This window comes from Mastigoproctus giganteus, chromosome 8 (genome assembly GCF_048544385.1).
Source record: "Mastigoproctus giganteus isolate SK-2022 chromosome 8, ASM4854438v1, whole genome shotgun sequence".
In the NCBI taxonomy this organism is placed as follows: domain Eukaryota; kingdom Metazoa; phylum Arthropoda; class Arachnida; order Uropygi; family Thelyphonidae; genus Mastigoproctus; species Mastigoproctus giganteus.
Genome location: NC_143582.1, coordinates 75,246,906 through 75,270,227, shown reverse-complemented (window position 1 = coordinate 75,270,227; position 23,322 = coordinate 75,246,906). Strand labels below are relative to the sequence as shown.

General features: G+C 37.0%; 1 protein-coding gene across 1 annotated transcript in view; it reads left to right on the top strand.

Annotated features, from left to right (window-relative positions):
- The window catches only part of LOC150081645 (uncharacterized), a 981,095-nt gene that overhangs the window by 640,890 nt on the left and 316,883 nt on the right, over window positions 1–23,322 (top strand). The window contains exons 37-38 of the mRNA XM_090380575.1: window positions 10,647–11,209; window positions 18,072–18,265. Coding sequence (XP_090236701.1) covers window positions 10,647–11,209; window positions 18,072–18,265 — 757 coding nt within the window. The remainder of the gene's footprint in view (window positions 1–10,646; window positions 11,210–18,071; window positions 18,266–23,322) is intronic.

Here is a 23,322-nt window from a genome sequence, read left to right as displayed (position 1 = left end):
CTACATAGCCAACACACAGACACACTTTCAATTCATTTCCAGTGCATCATTTCTTGAAGATATTTTGTTGACCCATCAAAAAGCTTTTAAAATTTCAAATTTTACTTTCACTAAGTTCACAAGTGAGACAATCATCACCTTTGCTTTTATGTTCATTCTCATAATGATGCTTGATATTATATTCTCTCATAATAGAAAGATTTTTGGGAAGATAAGACAAACAGGTTTTACTTTATTTTCATGTTTGCTAGTCATTATGAAAGTACTACACATTTTTTAGTTGACCATGGTTTGAGCCCACATGACCTCTAAAATTTAGTAATATTGTGGTATTCTCTGTGTTTTAAACTTCTGTAATCCTGTGGAGCCTTCCTGAAGTATTATTTATTTATTTTGCTCTGAAAAACCTTACCTTCATTGTAAAGTTTCTATTTCCTTGATTCCATGAATCAGAAAATACAACTACTTTATATTATTCATGAGAAAAGTACAGGAACTCCCCGACTTACGTAATGGTTGCATTCTGCGAGGAATGCTACGTAAGTCAGATTTTACATAAGGGAATTTCCCCCTTGCTTGTGCAGCTCTCGCAACTGTGCTCACTGAATTGATTGAATCAAAAAATAAATGTTCGACGAATATGTAAATAGAATTATTTATTGTATTTATTCTATTTTTTATCTCATGTGCAGGAAAAATTACAAAAGTGTGCAATTTAAAAAAATTCTAAATTATAAAATTACAAAAAAAGAGAGGAGACAGGCATAGCATTAGTAAGTTTTACCTCTCGAGCATCATTGCCAGAATCAACCTCTTCAGCTGATAAGTACGCCGCTGCAGAGGTTGAGGGCTATGGAGATTTAGAAGGGGTCGGCCACTCAACCTTATGAAAGGACATATTAATGGATGACTGGTCGGTGGTTTTTTTTCTTTTCATCGTAGATTTCTTTGTATCAAGCAAGCATATCATTTACCCCTCTGTTAACTTTTAAGAATCATTCGCTGTCGAGATCCATCTTCTCAAACCTCACCATTGCCGATGCAATTTCACAAAATGCCATTCCATCTCTCTGGTGATGAAGCGTCTCGGCTCCTCATTTGGTTCATCTTGAGCTTCGTCAGCATTTTCTTCTTTCACTATTACTGCCTGCAAGTCAATAAGTTCTTCTTTAGATAATTCCTTCTCTTCTTTCTCTATTAACTCCTCCAAATCTTTGGCAACAGTCTCCAACTGTAGTAGCTTTTCAACCTTTATAATCTTATCTGTAACCTCTTCATATAATTCGTCTTTTTCAAGCCCTTCGAAGCCTTTTACTTGCCATGAGCATATTTTCTTCCATGCACCATTTAAACAACTTTTAGTAATTTCCAGTCATGCCTTATTAATGTTTAAGATGGTGTGGTAAATATTGTAAGATTTCCTGTCTCTTAACATAAAAATTTTCTCACCATCTACTGCAGACAATGCCTGAGCAAACGTTGTGCGTAAGTAGTATTAAATTGTATAAAAGTGCGTAAATAGTATAAAACTTTTAAATTCGAAATAACACCCTGATCTATAGGTTGAATGAGTGAATTCGTGTTTTGCAGTAGAAATATGACTCTCACTTTCGAATTGAAATCATCTAGATGCGTAGGATGTCCAGGAGCATTATCAAATAGAAGAAAAATCTTGAAAGAAACATCGTTGTCTTTTACAATATTTTTCAACCTCGGGAATGAAGCAGCATTTAAACCAATCCTCAGAGAGATATTGTTATCCATGCTCTCTGGTTTGATCGAAAATGCACGGGTATGGTGGCTTTATTGATTCCCTTAAATGCTCGAGGATTTCCAGAATGGTACACAAGTAGTGGTTTTAATCTGTAATTACCAGCTGCATTAGACCCAAGTGAGAGCATGGTCCTATCTTTTGACACCTTGAAACCTGGCATTGTATTTTCTTCTTTGGCAATGTATGTTCAATCCAACATTTTTTTCCAATACAGAGCAATCTCGTCAACGTTAAAAATTTGCTGCGTTGAATAGCCGCCTTCGTCAATAATTCTTTCCACCACCACAAAATTTCTCTACAGCTGCAGAATCGGCACTGGCAACTTCACCGCATACTTTAACATTGTGGAAACCAGCGCGATACTTGAACCTATGAAAACACCCATTGCTTGCCACAAACTTCGGTTGGGGTTTGCCTTATCCTTAATATCTTTATAAATACTTGTTGTTTTTGCTTGAATGGTCATTAGACTCAGGGGCACTTACTTCTGAATCTGATTTTTCATCCATATTATTAACAGCTGTTCCATCTTTGATATAGCACCTGAACGCTGTTTTGTGATCACTGTTGATCTTAAATGCATTGATCCTTTAATGTGTTCTTTTATACGTGCACTGCCCCTTCAAAAAGTATTCACTGTTGAAACAGTGAGACCTAATTCCCTTACAATAGATGACAACTTTGTCCTGCTTCATACTTCTTAATCATTTTCATCTTTGTTTCTAAATTAATTTTGTTTTGTTTCCTAGCACTGCCAGCACTTGCACTTTCCGTTGGTCCCTTTCCCTTTAAAGTTTCTGAAAATTTGTTTTTTATATGATTGAAGATTTCAGTAAAGGGGGAAACACATTTCACTTTAATAAGGTAAAAATCCACACAATTTCAGTTATCGGTATTATTGCAAATGCAATAAGATCAAGTTTACTATATGTTTATAATTAGATGCACTAACAGAAAAGCCCAATAAACTGGAAAGTGCATATTGTTTTTTGGTCATGACCTCCAGAATTGTGTTTTAGAAAAATATCACAAAGGTGTTCAAAATTGATTCTTATAACAGGAACATATGATAATGATACAAGTGTAGTGCAATTTCCATTATAAATGTGACCTTTTAGAGAGATAATATAGCGAAATTTTTTACTTAAAAAAAAAAAAAAAGTGTTATTGGGTTCACATTACGATATTTTCACAATACTTCCATTTATTCCTACGGGACGAAAAATACGTTTCCACGATTATTTTTTTTAAGTTTGCACCGGCCGGCAAAAACTTATCTAAAGTTGAATTTCCGTAACTCGAGTATTATGTAAGTCGGGGAATTCCTGTACAAGGTAAAAACTTTTGTTTTCACTTATGAACACAAAATTATGTGGACTGGCTTCTTAAAGGGGCCATATACAAAGGTCTGTAAAACGTTCTCTGTTTTCAATATTTCTTCATTTCTATTGGTTTTTCTCCACCATATTGTTGTTGTTATTTAGCAGCATTAGCAACTAAGGCCATATTGCTCCAGAGATATGCGGTGATCATTCCCTGACATTTCCACATCCTCCGTATTTGGTCATGGCTCGAACCACGGTCTAATCAAGAAGTGTGTGCTATGCACTGCTGCTCCTGACTACGGAGGCACCTAATTTTTTCTCCACAATAATAAAGCATACCACCTTTGTTTATTTCTTCCATTCATTAGTGTGATCCTCTTCAAAGGCTGTTACTGCTTTCTATGTTCAGATTAAAGCTTTTGTTGTTTGGTAATACTTGCAGACACCAACTAACTCAAAAAGAAGTTTATTATTATAAAATATGCAAATTATAGCATTCATACCTGTAGGTAAAAGCAATAGTGACATATAAAATCAATTAAAATAAAATGTTAAAAATATATATCACAAGTAAGTTCAATAAAAGACAAATATGGTAGGAGATTTCAGCTTCTGTATGGAGTTATTCTCAAAAACTGGAAAAAACACAGGCTAGTGTTGAGGCTGTATACTATATATTGGTAATTGGTAGCTAGGGGATGACACACACACACACACACACACACACACACACACACACACACACACACACTGCTGTCACAGGGGCACATACATGTGATAGGACAGGGAGCACAGGAGAACTTCCCAGCTTAATCAGAGAATAAGTCTCTGATTAGCATTAGCATTAGTAGAGGCATATAATGCAAGAAAGCAAGCTCATGCAGCATCAGCCAAAAATAAAATAAAAAAAAAAAAAAACCCTTCCACTTCACCCTCCATTTGTTCGAAATACCTGTCCAGCTGAGCCTTAAATTTATTTAGGCTATCAACTTCCACAACAAGGGATGGAAGTCTGTTCCACCAACCAACTACCCGCTGGCTAAAGGCAAATTTATGCACATCTATCCCAAATCTGTCTTTCCTCAATTTGAATTTATGCTCTCTCAGGTGATTACTCTGAGCAAGAGGCAGTATCCCATCAGCATTGAGCATGCTCAAACCATTCAAGACTTTGTACACCTCTATCAGATCACCTCACCGGTGCCTAGTCTCCAGACACTGTGATTTGCAAAACTTAAGCTTTTCTTCGTAAGAGCAACCCTTTGTTCCGTTCACTAACCTTGTTTCCCTTCTCTGTATTCGTTCCAGCAGCTCTATATCCTTCTTAAAATGAGGCCTCTAGACCTGTATACAGTAGTACTCAAGGTGTGGCCTGACCATTGCCTTATACAAGGGAATAATCACCTCTCTATCCCTGCTAGAAAAATTCCTGTATATCATTGATAAGACACCATGAACTACTCTTGCAGCCCGTCTGCACTCCTCGGAGAACTTCATATCTGCCTGCACAATTACCCCCAGGTCCTTTTCATTCTCTACCACTGTCAGTGTAGCACCACTGAGTTGATACGATGCTCTGGGGTTGCTGTTTCCCATATGTAGTACATTACATTTGTCAATGTTAAACTTCATTTGCCAACTTCAGCCCATCTGCTCAACCTTTCCAGATCCTGTTGCAGCAGCAGCATAGCGTCAGTAGCGTCCTTAACAACCCTGCCAACCTTTGTATGGTCTGCAAACTTGGACATTAAGCTTGATATATCATCATTATTTTTATTTCTAAATACAGAAAACAATAATGGACCCAACACTGAACCCTGAGGGACTCCACTAATAACATTAGTCCACGATGAGCAGTGTCCATTAATTACCACTCTCCGTCTTCTGCCACTCAACCATCCCTTTATCCATAGCAACAATTTGCCACCAATGCCACACTGCTCCAATTTGTGCAGCAGTCTTCCATGTGCAACAGTATCAAAAGCCTTTGTAAGATCCAAATATATAATACCAAAGTTATTCCCTGCATTCAATTCTTTTGTGACTACATCATAGTATCCAATCAAATTGGTCAGACAAGACTTCCCCTTAACAAAACCATGCTGTGTTTGAGCTATAACTGAATTCTTGTCAAGATGATCCTGCAGTGCTTCTTTAACCAGTGCTTCCATTAATTTTCCTGGAACAGAAGTTAAACTCACAAGTCTATAATTACTTGTGTCAGCCTTTGATCCTCCTTTGTGAATTTGGGTTACATTTGCACATCTCCAGTCTGTGGGTACCTCCACTGAGTCCAAGGATGCTCTCATAATTATGGCTAATGGATTGCTTACTTCCTTTGCTGCCTCCTTTAATATAACTGGATAGATCCCATCCACCCCAGGTGCTTTTCTTGTATTTATCTTCAACAATTTCTCCTCCACTTTACTCTAAATTATTACAAGATCATCTAGCTCACTGCCAGTGTTTACTTCATCTATGGCATTCCTCTTCCTGAATAACTCCTCATGTGTGAATGTAGATGCAAAATATTGATTTAGTTTGTTAGCTACCTGAGCAGGATCATGAACAGTTGAACCATCGATATCAAGTGGACCAATCTGATTCATCCCCTTCCTTCTAGAGTTTACATAAGTAAAGAACTCCTTGCTGTTTTTCTTTGCATCCCTTGCCAAAGATTTCTCGTAATCTGCCTTTGTCTGCCTAACCTCCATTGTAACTTGATTACAGATCAACTTATATCTATCATAGGTTTCTCTGTCACATGTTAATTTATATGTATCCCATGCATTTTTCTTCTCTGCCATGTCTCATTAGTTTATCTCATTAGTTTAAATGGATGCATTTAGGCCTGAACCTTGAACAATATCTCTTAGTTGGTATGTAAAGCCTAGTAGCTTCCAAGATAAGTTCTTTGAATGCTTCCCATTTTGAGTGTGCTGTTGGTAACATCATCAGTTGGTCCCACTGTATTGAATTTAAATACTGTCTCAGATCATCGTAGTCACCTTTACGAAAGCAATAACCCTTCCCTTTACCCCTGATGGTAGTTACCACCTTGAGTAAATCCTACTTCAGCACACTGTGATCACTGCCACCTAGTGGTTCCTGTATCTGCAGATTCTTAATGCATGAAGAATCACTACTGATAATCAAATCAAGAGTATTGGTCCCTCTAGTTGCCTCCCAAACATGCTGATTTAGAAAACAGTCATCCAATCAATCCACAAAGGCCTTGCTAGTGTGTGAGTGACCAATCCACAAATTCCAGTCAATATCTGGGAAATTAAAATCCCCCATTATAAGACTCTCTGATTTACTGGCCCACTCTATTTCCCTGTACAGTTTCTTATTATACTCATCAGAGTCATTAGGCCTATAGCACACTCCTACTCTCAATTTTGATCTCCCAGTGCTTATGTCACACCAAACTGACTCGACACTGCACTGTCCAGCGATGTCGACTGGCTTCACTTCCTTGGATTTTATGTGTTTCTTAACTAATACCATAGCCTCTCCTCCCTTCCTATCCTGTCTATCCTTTCTGTAGACGTTGTATTCCCCAAATTACAGTTCTACATTACTTATATCTCTGTGACACCACGTCTCTGATATTCCAACAATATCTGCCTTTGATGTTTTGAGCAATACCTCAAATTTATCAAATTTATTTACCAAACTCCTAGCATTGGTGTACATGCAAGTATACATGCATCTGTTCTTTTTCTTTGCTACCCTAACACAACCCATGTGTTTACTTGTACCCCAATGACTACCAGCAGTCTCTGAAATATCCTGTATCTTATTTTCCAGGCTGCTGCTCATTCCAATAGAAGCAGTGCAAGAATCACTTTCACCTCTGCCAGTGGCTACTGTTAATCTATTAGTCCGTGTATCCCCCCAATCTAGCAGTTTTCTGACCCACCTAACACTGCCTCAATAGCATCAGCAAACATTCTTGCACCCTTTCTATTTAAGTGTATCCCCTCCCTGTAGAAGTAGTCTCTCCTGTTAATAAGTACAGACCAGGCTGACAAAATTTCTATCCCTTGAGCCTTGCCCAATCTTTCCAGGGCCGAATTGATCGACAGGGCTCTCATCATATACTCTCTCCTATCTTGTCTGGGCAGAATTGCAGACACTTTCAAATTCAACCCTAATTCACGGCTCTTTTTCAACAGTGACCTGTACTTGTTAAGTAATTCCGCCGGTCTCCTACTGTTAATATCATTAAGAGTAGGAGACCAGCGGAATTAAGGTGGGAAGCGGTGAGTGAGAGAGTCGGGGAGGAGGAAAATATAACTAAGTAATTAGAGGATAATAGTAATTAGCAGTGTGTTTGGGGAGGCATCTGTTCACCTCACATAACATCAGTAAAGATGTTAGTAAAGTAACATCAGAGTGTTATGCATATAAAAAGATAGGCTACCATGTACAGCATTAGTCTATATTTTTTCCAGTTGAGAAAAAATTGAATTTATTTGTGATATATTTTTTAATGCTTTTATTGATTTTATGTCACTATTGCTTTTACTCTATTTTATAATATTTTATAATACTAAACTTCCTTTCAAATTTGTTGGCATCTCTTCCATCATCATTCAGTATAAACAATCCCTTTTCTCTTCATTCCAGTCAATCATCAATTTGTTTTAGTTAAAGGAAAACGTATTTCATACCTTTACATAGTTTTTTATTTGTTTCTTTATGTTTCTGCATTTTTTATTTTGTAGACAGGCAGCATTTTAGTTTATTTGTCAAACACCATGTTTTCTGTATAAAGGGAACCACAGGCCATCAGTTGCTAACCCCTAGTGTAGAGTGTGATAGTAATGATTATCTGATATATTAGAATGTATAAAATAAATGAAAGAAGCAGGATCCTAATCCATTATGATAACATTCCATTAGTGGTCCCAAAAATAACAGTTATAAATAAAATATGTTAAAGGAAAAATAAAATAAAAATAAGAAAGAAACTGAGTTAAGCAGGTAAATGATATGAGCAAAATAACAGCAAGAAAAGATAATAGTGTCAGCATAATTTTGGATATGTCACTTTTTAGGCCCTCTGGAAAAACTTGAGTGCTTGAGGTTTGTTTTAGCTTGTATACTTGATGAGGCCTCCATTTTAATTCTGTCAAGGAAATACCCTTATTTTCAAGCACCTAAATTTTCTCTTCAAAATGTTGAATTTTGCTTAATCTTCTCATATCCTTTTTATTTGAAACACACAAAGGCATGTTCTGTGGCTCAATTGTGCTTGCTACATCAAACTCTGCAAACATGCTGTAAGCAGTATAAATGATAAGCCCTTTATACCCTGGAAAGCCCCCACCACCCCGAGGCAAGGCATTTTCACTGCTCTGAGTTTGCTTTGCTGCTCTAGCTCGAGGTGTGATTTTGGTAAATTAAGTTGAAAGCCACAGCACTGTACCCCAATATTATTACCTTAATACCAAGATATAAGTAAGTACAATAATAAGGCAACTTTATTCCCACAACAGCAGCCATATATATTTTAGTTTGATTGCTTAGATTACTTAAATTTTTGGTATCTATTTTCTATAGGGTATTAAGGTGTATACTGAACAGGAGATTTAGTTAGCGTTTTTAGTCTAACCTATTCCTAGGGGTCTGTGGTGGTGTTCAAATTATATACTATCTAATGAAGTTAGTTATAATTATATTTATTTAACTTTAATTAATATTAATCAATACTAATCAATAATATTAATCAATACTAATCAATAATATTAATCAATACTAACTAACATTCCCTTAATAATTCCCTTAACATTCCCTTGATAATGTTATTAATCAATACTAATCAATAATATTAATCAATACTAACTAACATTCCCTAAGGGAATGTTAGTTAGTATTGTTTAATATTATTAATTAGTATTGATTAAGTATTAATTAAGTATTGTTTAATATTAATAATATTGTTTAATATTATTAATCAATACTAACTAACATTCCCTAAGGGAATGTTAGTTAGTATTGATTAATATTATTGATTAGTATTGATTAATAACATTATCAAGGGAATGTTAAGGGAATTATTAAGGGAATGTTAGTTAGTATTGATTAATATTATTGATTAGTATTGATTAATATTAATTAAAGTTAAATAAATATAATTATAACTAACTTCATTAGATAGTATATAATTTGAACACCACCACAGACCCCTAGGAATAGGTTAGACTAAAAACGCTAACTAAATCTCCTGTTCAGTATACACCTTAATACCCTATAGAAAATAGATACCAAAAATTTAAGTAATCTAAGCAATCAAACTAAAATATATCAAGCACGTATAATAGTCCAATTGCCACATGGCAATGACATTAACGTAGCAAGTGACAAATTAAAAACAATCTATTAGACACTAACTAAAATAATAAAAACACAAAATATACAAAATATCATCAACATTCATCATTCTGCTCTTCCGTTTGGCATGGGTTGAGGCCCTATTTAGATATCATCCTCCATTTTGTCAATTTCTTGAATCTTTCATCATTTGTTGATAACTCTGAAAGCCTGTGTTTTTCTTTAGGCATTCGAGCCATTCTCTTTTAGGTCTTCCTAGTGGTCTCTTATCTCCAATTCTTCCTGTCAGTACTACATTAAGCAGCCTGTGTTGTTTCATCTGGTTCACATGTCCAAACCACTGAAGTTGTTTTTTGTAGATCTGCTCTATTATTCTGCATTCAAAATTTAGATCTCTCCTTATGTGTTCATTAGTTTTATGTTCTCTCCAATTTGTTTTATTGATTTTCCTTAAACATCTCATTTCAAATGACATTATTTTTTGTTTTTCTTTCTTATTTATTCTCCAATTCTCTGATCCATAAGTTGCTGTGGGTATGATGACAGTTTCATATAGTTTAATTTTTAGACTATTTGAGATTTTATTGCTCTTCCTTATGTTTTTGAGTTTGTTCATGTTTGTCCATCCGATGTTCAGTCTGTGATATATATATATATATATATATATATATATATATATATATATATATATATATATAATGTTATAAAATTATATTAGGTATTACATTGTAAAAAATAATTTTTTATAGACTCTATAAAAGCACTTGTAATAATAATTATAAGAATTACATTCTTATAATTATTATTATAAGTGCTTTAAAAGTATTAGAGTTCTTTAGTAAGACAGCTGTTACAGCATCACAGTAAATGAGATATAAAATTGCTTATAAGTGGCATTATTGGCATATAATTTTTTTTTTTACAGTTGATCTGGAAAAAACTTGTTAAGGATAAAATATTTTAGATACACGTTTAGTTTTTGGAAGTAAAAATAAAAGGAAATTCAAGCTTGGAATTTTGTAGGTTCATGATTTTTTTTTCCCCTTCCCATTTTCAGCAATTATATTTACGTTTATATCCTTCCCTTCCTTCATCACTTACTCTTTCATATTATCTGCATTTATATTTTGTTAATTATTTTAGAAGTACAGAAATACTTGCATAAACTGTTTCCCATCTCAAAATATTAGTTTTTATATTTATAGATGATTGTGCTGAGAAGCCATGTCTCCTTGGAGCTAATTGTACTGATCTGTTGAATGACTTCAGTTGTGATTGCCCTTCTGGGTTTGGTGGAAAAAGGTGTCAGATGAAATATGATTTATGTGCCCTTAATCCCTGTGATAATGGTATTTGTATTGATCACCTCTTTTACTATGAGTGCATTTGTCATCCAGGGTGGACTGGTGTGACATGTGATCACAATGTTGATGAATGTGCTAGTAATCCTTGTGCTAATAATGGGCAGTGTATTGACATAGTTAATGGATTTCGCTGCCAGTGTGACGCTGGCTTCACAGGTTCTCGATGCCAGCATCATATAGATGCTTGTGAATCATTGCCATGTCAGAATGGTGGCACATGTTTTGATCTCATTGATGGCTTCTCCTGCCATTGTCGACCTGGGTATGTTGGATTGCAGTGTGAAGCAGAAGTAGATGAATGCATTAGCAGCCCCTGTAATCCAGCAGGTACAGAAGACTGTTTGGATATGGATAATATGTTTCATTGTGTATGTAATTCTGGGTATACTGGAGAACTATGTGAGGTAAGAAATTTTTTATTTTTTATTTCTTAATTTTTATTAGTTAATTTATTACTTTTATTAGATATATTATTAGATAGATAATATGAATAACTGAATATGAATAAATTTATACCCAAGGCATTATGCGTATTACAAGCCCAAAACTTATACATGAACTCCTGATCCTCTTTCAGTATACATCTGTTCATAGTCTACTAAACAACATACTGGAGTAGCTGCAGCACAGGTATGGCCTTGCTAAAACTGAATATGCTGTTATGGTGGCATGCATGAAACAGTATACTGCTCTGAAATTCTGCTACTATTATTACAGAAATTATTGAAAACAGTATGCAGGTGATGCCTCTCCATATAGCACCACCTTTAATTTTTCCAGGAGGCTTTGTGAGGGATTAGTCACAAAGGATGGTGAAAAGCTCATATCATGTAATATCCCACTAAACAACACACTGGACAACAGTTAGTGAATTTGTGAGAGGATCACTGTATTACCTTGATCGTTCTCTTTGGCTTACAGCTCATAAGTGGATAATGCATACTCATCTATGTGTGAGATATTTATTAAATGGATTCCAATATTGTCAGGTAGAGAGCAAAATCGCGTTCATATGGATGCTTTTATAAAGTTATTATTATCATTATTAGCATATAGTGCAAGGAAGCCTGAGGCTTAGGCTGTACCAGCTAAAAAAAATTTCTGAATTACTCTGCGAGAGAGAGAGAGAGAGAGAGAGAGAGAGAGAGAGAGAGAGAGAGAGAGAGAGAGAGAAAACAAGAATCAGAAATAGAAGGAAATTACCAAGAAAAAGAAGAATGATGATATCCAGCTCAGGACCCTGGATGTGCCAAGCCCATACTCACCAGATGTGAGCCCCCTGGGGTAAACATTGCTCACTGTACTGCTTCCACTTCATTTTGAGGGCAAGCTATGTCAGTGACTTCCACTTTGCAACAAAAATAGTGAAGGCTTTAGCAGCAGATCTCAATAGCGTTTCACATGAGAGCATTATATATGAATTTTGAGAACTGGGAGATACATTAGAATAATAATATTACAATAAACAGTGACACTTTAAACGTGATCCAGTCAACTTAGCTTCTAATATTACAGAAACTTATCACAACTGGTTTTTCAACTCTTCCACTAAGAGTACCTAGGTACCAATAAACGAAGGAGTGTAATCCCCGGGTAATGACACTTAACAAGAATAAATAAAAAACGTTTCCCATTTCACCCATCTATTCGCTCCAAATGTTTGTCTAGTTCTGCCTTGAACTTATTTAAGCTGCCAACTTCTGCAACAGCAGATGGAAGTTTGTTCCAACGATCAACCACCTGCTGGCTATAGCAAATTTCCACACGTATACTCTACAACTGTCTTTCCTCAATTTGAATTTATGTCCCCTCAGGCAATTAATCTGGGCAAGAGGCAGAATCCCATCAGCATTGAACTTACTCAAACCATTCAAGGCCTTATACACCTCAATCAGATCACCTCGCAGGTGCCTAGTCTCCAGACATTGTAATTTGCAAAACTTAAGCCTTTCTTCGTAAGAGCAACCCTTTGTTCCAAATCATTAAAATGCACTACACTTTCATTATTATCATATGTTTTGTTATAAGAATCAATTTTTGAACGCCTTTGTGATATTTTTCTAAAGCACATTTCTGGAGGTTGCGACCATAAAACAGTTTGCACTTTCTGTTTTATTGAGCTTTTCTGTTAGTGCATATAATTATAAATGGATTGTAAACTTGATGTTATTGCATTTGTGAAAATACCAATAAGCAAATGTTTGAAAATGTACTGTACTGTAAAAAATCCTATGGCTGCATTTTTATATAAAATGTGTCAGTGAAACTTAATTTCTAGTGCAATATTGACTTCAAAAACCCCCTGCTTTTTTCCAAAAATCTTCTGTCCTCCAACTTTTTCCAGGAAAATTCCAGTTTTCTTTCTGTTTTGTCTCAAAAATCTCCTGATTTCCTCCTTAAAGTTACTTAATCTTCAGCTTTTTTTTAAGTCAAAAGTTAGCAGCATGTCCATTCTTATTTTTTGTACAACTTATTATATAATTAGCTACTCATATTAGGCTTAAGTTCTGCAAAATTTTTTTTTTTTTTTTTTTTATGTGAACCCCAAACACGAGAGGTATTAGAACCTATAGTACTTAGTACCGTGCTTGGGTTGGAGATTGAGAAGACGAAAGAAGATATTTGTTGACACTGACCTTGAACTTCTGTAGATTGTAATTTTCAGGAAATACGTATGACGGAAGGTTGTTCCAGAAAACGGCAGATGAATGAATAAATGAGGAAGATGAAAAGTTGGTTCTGTGGATTTGAAGTTGGACAGTAAATGGATGTTGGCTGGTGGCGGCACGTGTTCGGACTGTTTTGAAAGAGAGAGCGGGAATTATAGAAGCCAATTCAGAAGAACAGTGCCCATGGAAGTATCTGTAAAAGAGGCATGCAGCAGAAACAGTGCGTCTATGAGACAGCGAGTGGAGAGACTCTGTTAGAGATGAATCATTAATTAACCTAACTGCCCTCTTCTGATTCTGAATGGAATCAAGAAGCCTGAGAGAGGTTTTGGGAGCACCACCCCAGATGTGGAAACAATATTCCATGGCAGGGCGGATTTGCGATTTATACAGAGTGAGCAGCTGTTTGGAAGAAAAGTAACGCCGAGAGCGAAAGAGAAAACCAAGTTTTTTAGATGCAGAGGAAGCAATATTTGTAATGTGCTTGTGCCAAGAGAGATTAAAAGTCAGGGTAATCCCCAAAAGAGATATATCTTTTTGCCTAGAAATTGGAATGTCACTAAAGATAAGCATAGGAGCAGAAGAATCCTTTTTGCAAGATATAAGACAAGACTGAGTTTTAGAAGGGTTGAAATCAACTAAGTTGTCTTTGCCCCACTGGAGAATTACCTGAAGATCGGCATTTAAGGAATTGGTAGCAGATTTTCGAGAGGTTGAAGCTTATTGAGCAGGACAAGGTTTCTCAAAATGGAAAGTTGAATGCAATGTGCTATCATCGGCAAAACTATGGATAGGATTTCCAGTCAATGGAAGAAGGTCATTGATATACAAGAGGAAAAGAGTGGGGGAAAGAACTGAACCTTAGGGGACACCGGCATTAGTGGAGAAGTTAGAAGACAGAGAGCCATCAACCATTACCCTCAGTGAGCGATCAGAGAGAAAACTGGATAACCAATTACTAAAAACAGATGGCAAACCATAAGATGGAAGCTTGTTTAGAAGACCTTTATGCCAAACACGATCAAAAGCCTTTGAGATGTCAAGAGCAACCACTTGTGTTTCACCGAACCTTTCCATTGAATTAGTCCATAAATGGGTAACATAAGCCAGAATATCACCAGTGGATCGACACTGACGGAATCCATACTGGGGATCGTTGATCAGACGGAAGGTTTCTAGGTAGTTAAAGAGTTGGCGGTTAATTGATTTCTCCATTACTTTAGAAAGAGTAGAAGTAATTGCAATGTGAGGGATTTGTCACCCTTTTTAGGAACTGGCTGGGTATGAGCAAATTTCCAAGCAGAAGGAAAAACACCTTTCGAATAAGAAAGTGAAAAAAGGCGGCAAAGAATAAGAGTAAGTTCAGGAGCACAGGTTTTGAGAACAAGTGGAGAAATACCATCAGGACCTGGAGCTTTCTTAGCATCGAGATTCATCAAAATCCTTCTGATATCCTTTTGACGGAAGACCACAGGAGGCATTGAATGGAGTGTGTTGGGAATGGTGGGAGGTGTTTTACCAAGATCATTAATACATGAGCTGGAAGAAAAATGGAATGCTAGCAGGTCAGCTTTATCCTTGGCTGAAGTGACAACAGAACCATCTGGTTTGGACAGAGGTGGGAGCAGAGATGGGCAAAAGTTGCGGCCAATAGCTTTGGCAAGAGACCAGAATGCTCGGCTACCATTAGGACAAGAAGCAAGTTTTCTACTCTTAGCCTGTTCAAACTCTAATTTGGACTGATTAATAACTGCTTTACAATTGTTGTGAGCTTTGGTGTAGGCAGAAAATGAAACTGAAGAATTAGAAACAAGCCAATTATGATATGCAACATTCTTCTCTTGGACAGCCTTAGCACATTTATTGGAAAACCAAGGTTTAGATAAAGGACGAGATTTTAAAGTGGAGTGTGGGATAAAGGATTCCATTCCTGCAAGAATAATTTCACTGACCCGATCGGAGCAAACGTTGACATCAGAACTTTTGAAACAGTAATCCAACCAAGGAAAAGAAGAAAAGAAGTCTCACAGGTCATCCCATTTTGCATTCTTGTAATGCCAAACAACACGAGGTTGGGAATAGCCATGAGATAAAGGTTCCATTGGAGAAGAGACAATCACCAAGTTGTGATCTGAAGTGCCTAAAGGAGCTCTCACTTCGACCGTGTACTTAGAAGGGTTGTTTGTGAGAAAAAGATCAAGCGTATTGGCTGTATGATTAGGATTGTCCGGTATTCTTGTAGGTAAATGAACAATCTGTGCAAGGTCATTAGTAATTGCAAAAGCGTCAGCATCTCGACCAGCTGGGTCGGTGTGACTAGAAAACGGAAGCCAGCTGGGGTTGTGAACATTAAAATCACCAAGGAAAATTACCTCACTGTTAGGAGAGTTGGACTGGAGAAAGTCAAGTTGCAACGAGAGGAAGTCAAAGAGCTTCAAGTGATTAGTCGAGTTGGGAGAATGGTAGAGACAACAGATGAATTTGACACAGAGGTAGAGGGATTTTAAGCCAGAGAAGATCAAAGAGAGGAGATTCCAAATTGCCAAGTCTCTGACAGGGAATATCAGAACGGACATATGCACAAGTACCACCTTTGAGGCAAAAGGAATCATACAGCGAATAATTTGGGCATCTAAGATGAGCAGTAGTTGAATAAACCGATAAATGAGATTCTGTCAGAAAAAGTACATGGGGTTTGGCAGACTGCAAGTGGAAATGGACATCGTTGAGATTAGAATTGAGACCACGTATATTTGTGAAATGAATTAGGAAGTCCTTGGGAGGTTTAGATCTTTTCGCAGATAAGCTTGCTCTATTAGTTTGACAATTCATGGTGTATTCAATAGTAAGAAAAAGTGGGTGGGACATGCTGTATGAAGTAATGAAATTTTTGGATATGGCGTACACGTGGTAAGAATATACTCAGATCCTTGACATAACGTGGCCTCGACAATGCTCCCTGCATACACACTACTCGGTCTCCCTCCAGTCACTATCTGGCAGAGTAGAGGTAGCAAGATTATACACTAGTTGATCCGGAAGCCTCCTAGAGAGTTACCAATAGGTCCGGTCCGGTCCGGTGTACTAACTAGCGGCCGGCCTGCGAAAACCGTTTTAGAGCTGTACCCTCGAAATGTAAGGAATATTGGATCTCACCACGACGTTCATCATAACCTCAAAAGTCATCAATCATACTGCATGATGGAAGAGATAGGGAAGGGTTGACCGGAACTTAGCTCTAGAGACTAAACATGGGTTCCACCACTTCAAGCCTCCAATAAGCAAAGTGGTGGTATTTCACCGGTTGATGAGAGTCATCTTCCACCTAGTACTGCCTGGTAACAGAGGGGTGGCGTTCCTCCATGTGGTGTGGGCGCCACACCTCGACCCCTGCTTACGTTGGTTCACACCTGGGTGGTCACCCACCATGTACTTGTGCATGGGGGTTATACCCAAGATTACTAACAGTCCCACCATCGTGAAGGTGCAAGCAGAGGATTTGGCTGTCACAGACCGTCCGGACTTCGCCATGCCCTCGCATGGCGAAGTCCTCAGTCCTCAATCAGATCACCACATGCGAGGTGATCTGATTGAGGTATATAGGCCTTGAATGGGTTGAGCAAGCTGAATTCTGATGGGATTCTTCCTCTTGCTCAGATTAAGAACCTGAGGGGGGCATAGATTCAAATTGAGGAAAGACAGTTGTAGAATTGATATGCGGAAATTTTCTTTTAGTCAGCAGGTGGTTGATTAGTGAAACAGACTTCCATCTTTTGTTGTGGAAGTTGTTAAATGCCTGTCCAGCGCAGCCTAAATAAATTTAAGGCTGAGCTGGACAGGCATTTGGAACGAATGGAGAGGTGAAATGGGAGTTTTTTCTCTTTTTTTGCTGATGCTGCATAAGCTTGGTTTCTTGCATTGTATATCTCTACTAATGCTATTATTCTTTTATCTCTTTTTTGAAATAAACCTCTTTTTAGCCATGCTATCATGTATGTATGTATGTATAATGTGCTTATTGTCATCACTATTGCCATCCATCTGCATATAATAACCCACCTTGTAGTGGATGAAGTTTTATAAATTTTATATTTGTCTCTTTTAAAAAGATTTGTGAAGCCATTCCAAATCTACTCAAATCAGACCAATCTGCCGGTTATTATTTCTATTAATCTGCATGTAATAACTTGACTCTCATGGGTGGATTTTCATCAAATTTTATAATTTGTTCATTTGGAATGATCTGTCAACTTTTCCCAAATTTAATAAAAATCTGACCAGTAGAAATCCTTCAATTATTATTTCTCTTTTTTCATACATATTGTACCTGAAGCACTGGGTATATGGCAAATGCACAGAAAAAAAAAAATGTTCTCAGCTTGTGCATAAAAAAAAGTCGATTTTTTGCTAATTTTTTAATCAGTTTACTAAATACATAAATCATGAATTATTACTATTTGCTTACTTGCCTGAAATATGGCAAACTGGATAAAAACTTGCTTATAATAAATTGTATACGATAGTAATAAAATGAAATTTTAAGTTTATTTTAGTGACACTTTTTATTTAGTATAATTATCTTTGCATCCTCTTACAGTTTAATATTAATGAATGTGCTTCCAATCCTTGTTTGAATAATGGCATATGCACAGATACAGTAAATGGATTTAGATGTCAGTGTCCCCAAGGGTGGACTGGAATCCGATGTGAAGTAGATATTGGTGGCTGTGGCACAAATCCTTGCCTAAATGATGCAAACTGTGTTGATTTATTCCAGGATTATTTTTGTGCGTAAGTATAAAGCATTTTGATAACCTAGATCAATATCAATATATAAGGGTGTTTCAAAAGTGATGGTCAATAATTTAAAGGTGAACTGTACAGACTACAATATACAAAAAAAGCATAGTAAACATGGGTTCTTAAGTGAATCATTTTCGAGATATTGCACATTTCTAGTTGGGATCCACCACTGAAAAGGTGAACTGTACAGAGTTGGGATCCACCACTGACAAGGGGAACTGTGTAGAGTTGGGATCCACCGTTGACTTGTTTGTTTGTTTAGGTTAGGTTATGCTCATTCTCTCCCTTTCCCCTCTCTCAATGCTCTGAGACATAGCAGGCATAGTAGTACATGATAGTCAACATGGAAAGAGGTTACAGCAACAAACGGACATGCACATCGTGTAGGGTAAAACCAACGGCAGTGCACTCGAGGCTGCACTTTTGTATCAAGAAGCATTTTCCCACCAAAAGCAGCCCAACAGGCATACATTCATCAGAGTACGTCAACGCCTTAGAGAACATGGGCGCTTCACACATGGAGTACAAGCAGGTAGGCCCAGAAGCATAACACCTGATTTGAGGAAAGGGTGTTAGAAAGAACATCCTGTAACATGTAACATCTATAAAATCTTGTGGTGTTGAAACCAAAGATTAAAAATGTATTATCTTATGTTTAATAAAACCACCATTAGCAAAGGATTCACAGCTTTTTGCTAAACTAGTGCTCCCACAGTCAGTTAACAGAAAATGTGCATTATCTCGAAAACAGTTCATTTGTGGCCCGATGTTCACTGGAACTTTTTTGCTTCTTTTAGTTTGTACTTTTCACCTTTAAATTATTAACCATCATTTTTGAAACACCCTGTATATAAACAGTTTAGTATAAATAATGTATACATATGAATTTTTAATACTTTTCCTTTTACACATTTCTTTTCTACTTCATTTTTAATCTTATTTTTTTTATTAGCTAGCATCAGCTTTTGCCTTTTATTTATATATTTTTTTATGAAAATCTTTATAGTCATTTGAAAGTAATACATAGTACACTTATAAAAAAGGATATTAGTGCTGTTGATTTGATTTGTATATACAGTAGGATAAGCTTGGCCATTGTTGATATTCTAATGAATTTTGAACTCTTTTGGATCTCTGCTATGACTTTTTTCATGCCCCTTGTTGAACACTTGAAGAGATTAAATTAAAAATCACTGTCAGTCTTCAGGAAGAACCCCAGTGGTTGAAATCCATCATCCAAATTAACTGCTATCTCAGTCAATATGTCAGCACAATCATTCATAGACCTATTTTGAACCACTGTTATGATTTCTCTAGAAGATGGAACATATATGTACTTTCCATCCACTAATAAAAAGAATACTTCAGAAAAAAAAACTTCTCCAGTAATACTTGGTTTAATTGTGTTTTAAGTGATTTTTTATTAAATCCTTATGTGAACATGTTATTAAATCCTTCTTTAATAACGTGTTCACGTACAATGACATGATAATATAGATTTGATGTGCCATGTATCAACCAAGGAACCATTGCCATCAGAAGCTTAAATGAGGCTGTTTTGGGTTGTTTTTTTGAAGGTGATTGTAACTTGGAGGTGATTATAGCTTGACTGGTGAACCATTTCTTCTGTGTACAGGTAGTCAGTGACTTTTGCATATACAGACGTGCCATTTCTTTTTCAAAAATTTTATTAAAATTTTTGAGTGATGAATCTGCTATCCAATAGATAACATTACTATTGTGATATTGTTTGGCATGCCCATGAAAAAAAAAAAACACTACCACTCCGTAAACAGCACATGCAAACGTACCAAACTATGTTTACATGTGCTGTATATTCAATTTGATTATAAAATTATTTGTTTAAAATTTGTTCATAAAATTTGTGCTTTTTTGTACTACCAATATGTCTGGAAATGAAAACTGAATAAGCAAAATGACCGTGTACTATAACTGTGGACTGGAAATACCCAGATAGTGGGGCATGCATCTACATATGAGCAGTGTTATGTAGATGTTCAGCTCTGTACATCTATATAACATTGTGCACCACACTATTTAATAGAGTGTAGTCACATTCCAGTTCTGTGATAGATAGTTAGCATTAGCATTAGTAGAGGCATTTGATGCAAGAAAGCAAGCTTATGCAGCATCAGCCAAAAAAAAAAAAAAAAAAAAACCCACTTCCACTTCACCCCTCTGTTCGTTCAAAATACCTGTCCAGCTGATCCTTAAACTTATTTAGGCTATCAACTTCCACTACAAGGGATGGAAGTCTGTTCCACCAACCAACCACCCGCTGGCTAAAGGCAAATTTCCGCACGTCTATCCTACATCTGTCTTTCCTCAATTTGAATTTATGTTCAAAGGAAGAATCCCATCAGCATTGAGCGTGCTCAAACCATTCAAGGCTTTATACATCTCTATCAGATCACCTCGCTGGTGCCTAATCTCCAGACACTGTAATTTGCAAAACTTAAGCCTTTCTTCGTAAGAGCACCCCTTTGTTCCATTCACTAATCTTGTTGCCCTTCTCTGTACTCGTTCCAGCAGCTCTACATCCTTCTTGAAATGAGGCCTCCAGACCTGTATACAGTACTCTAGATGTGGCCTGACCATTGCCTTATACAAGGGAATTAATCACCTCCATATCCCTGCTGGAAAAATTCCTGTATATCATTGACAATACTCCATGAGCTACTCTTGCAGCCCGTCTGCACTGCTCAGAGAACTTCATATCTACCTGCACAACCACAACCAAGTCCCTTTCATTCTCTACCACTGTCAGTGTAGTACCACAGAGTTGATACGTTGCTCTGGGGTTGCTGTTTCCCATATGTAGTACTTTACATTTGTCAATGTTAAACTTCATTTGCCACCTCTCAGCCCATCTGCTCAACCTTTCCAGATCCTGTTGCAGCAGCATAGTGTCAGTAGTGTCCTTGACAACCCTGCCAACCTTTGTATCGTCTGCAAACTTGGACATTAAGCTTGATATACCATTATCAATATCATTTATAAATACCGAAAACAATAATGGACCCAACACTGAGCTCTGAGGGACTCCACTAATAACATTAGTCCATGATGAGCAGTGTCCATTGATTACCACTCTCTGTCTTCTCCCCCTCAACCACCCCTTTATCCATAGCAGCAATTTGCCTCCAATGTCACACTGCTCCAATTTGTGTAGCAGTCTTCCATGTGCAACACTATCAAAAGCCTTTCTAAGATCCAAGTATATAATATCAAAGCTATTCCCTGCATCCAGTTCTTTTGTGACTGCATCATAGTATCCAATCAAATTGGTCAGGCAAGACTTCCCCTTAACAAAACCATGCTGTGTCCGAGCTATAACTGAAGTCTTGTCTAAATGATCCTGCAGTGCTTCTTTAACCAGTGCCTCCATTAATTTTCCTGGAACAGAAGTTAAGCTCACAGGTCTATAATTACTTCTATGGGTACCTCCCCTGAGTCCAAGGAAGCTCTCATAATTATGGCTAAGGGTTTGCTTACTTCCTTTGCTGCCTCCTTTAATATAACTGGATAGATCCCATCCACCCCGGGTGCCTTTCTTGTGATTATCTTCAACAGTTTCTCCTCCACTTTACTCCCAGTTATTTCAAGATTTTGTACCTTACTGCTAGAGTTGAATACACCTCTACCATTCCCCTCGCTGAATAACTCCTCATGTGTGAATGTCGATGCAAAATATTCATTTAGTTTGTTAGCTACCTGAGCAGGATCATCAACAGTTGACCTATCAATATCAAGTGGACCAATCTGATTCATCCCCTTCCTTCTAGAGTTTACATAAGTAAAGAACTCTTTGCTGTTTTTCTTTGCATCCCTTGCCAAGGATTTCTCGTAATCTGCCTTCGCCTGCCTAACCTCCTTTGTAACTTGGTTGCATATCAACTTGTATCTATCATAGGCTTCTGTGTCATGTGTTAATTTGTAAGTATCCCATGCACATGACACAGAAGCCTATGATAGATACAAGTTGATAGATACATAGATACCTATGATAGATACTAGTTAGCAAGATTTACAGGATTAGAATGGATTTGCTGAAATGTGGATATCCCCTTCACCATTTACTAAAAAATTTCAGTTTGGCAGTGAGTTGTCCTCCCAATCAGACTCAAAAAATAAAAATGAAGTAATTACCACCACGTACATTCCGAACTATCTGGGTGTTTCTAGTCTTCTTGCTACAGTGCTTTAATGCTGTCCTATAGGTTGCATGTAGCTCCCTGATTACTGTCACTTATTTACAAAGTAAAATCAGTTATTTGCTTGTTGGCAAGGGGTGCCAATTTATCTGATAATACATTCCTGAATTGTGGTGTGTGTTTTGTAGGTTAAATTATCCGAAGATTATGTGATCATGTTTTGTAGCATGAAGGCACTATTCATCAAGCCTAATTTTTTACATTCTGCTGTTGCAGAGAATTATTAGATGGAGTAGCATGCTAATCTTAATCCACATTCTCACATTGAGATCTTGGATTACATGAATAAATATCATCTTCACTCCTGGTTGGAGGTGATCTATTTGCATGTTGTTAGTTAGTTAGTTAGTTATTTTGGTTTTTAGGAGCATTAGCAACTAAGGCCATATTGCTCCGGGATATGCGGTGGTCATTCCCTGACCTTTCCGTATCCTCCGTATTTGGTGGTGACGGGCTCGAACCCCGGTCTAATCAAGAATTGTGTGCTGCGCCCTGCTGCTCCTTCCCACCTGGCTAAGGAGGCGCCCCTTGCATGTTGTGGGTCCAAATGTAAATTGCAACACTGGGATCCACATACTGGCTATTATGGAGGAAGTTTCTGCAGCATGATGAGCATTTCCAATAATTAGAATTAGTAGAGGCATATGATGCAAGAAAGCAAGCGTATGCAGCATCAGCCATAAAAAAAAACCCTCCCATTTCACCCTTCCATTCATTCCGAATGCCTGTCCAGCTCGGCCTTAAATTTATTTAGGCTATCAACTTCCACAACAAAAGATGGAAGTCTGTTCCACCAATCAACTACACACT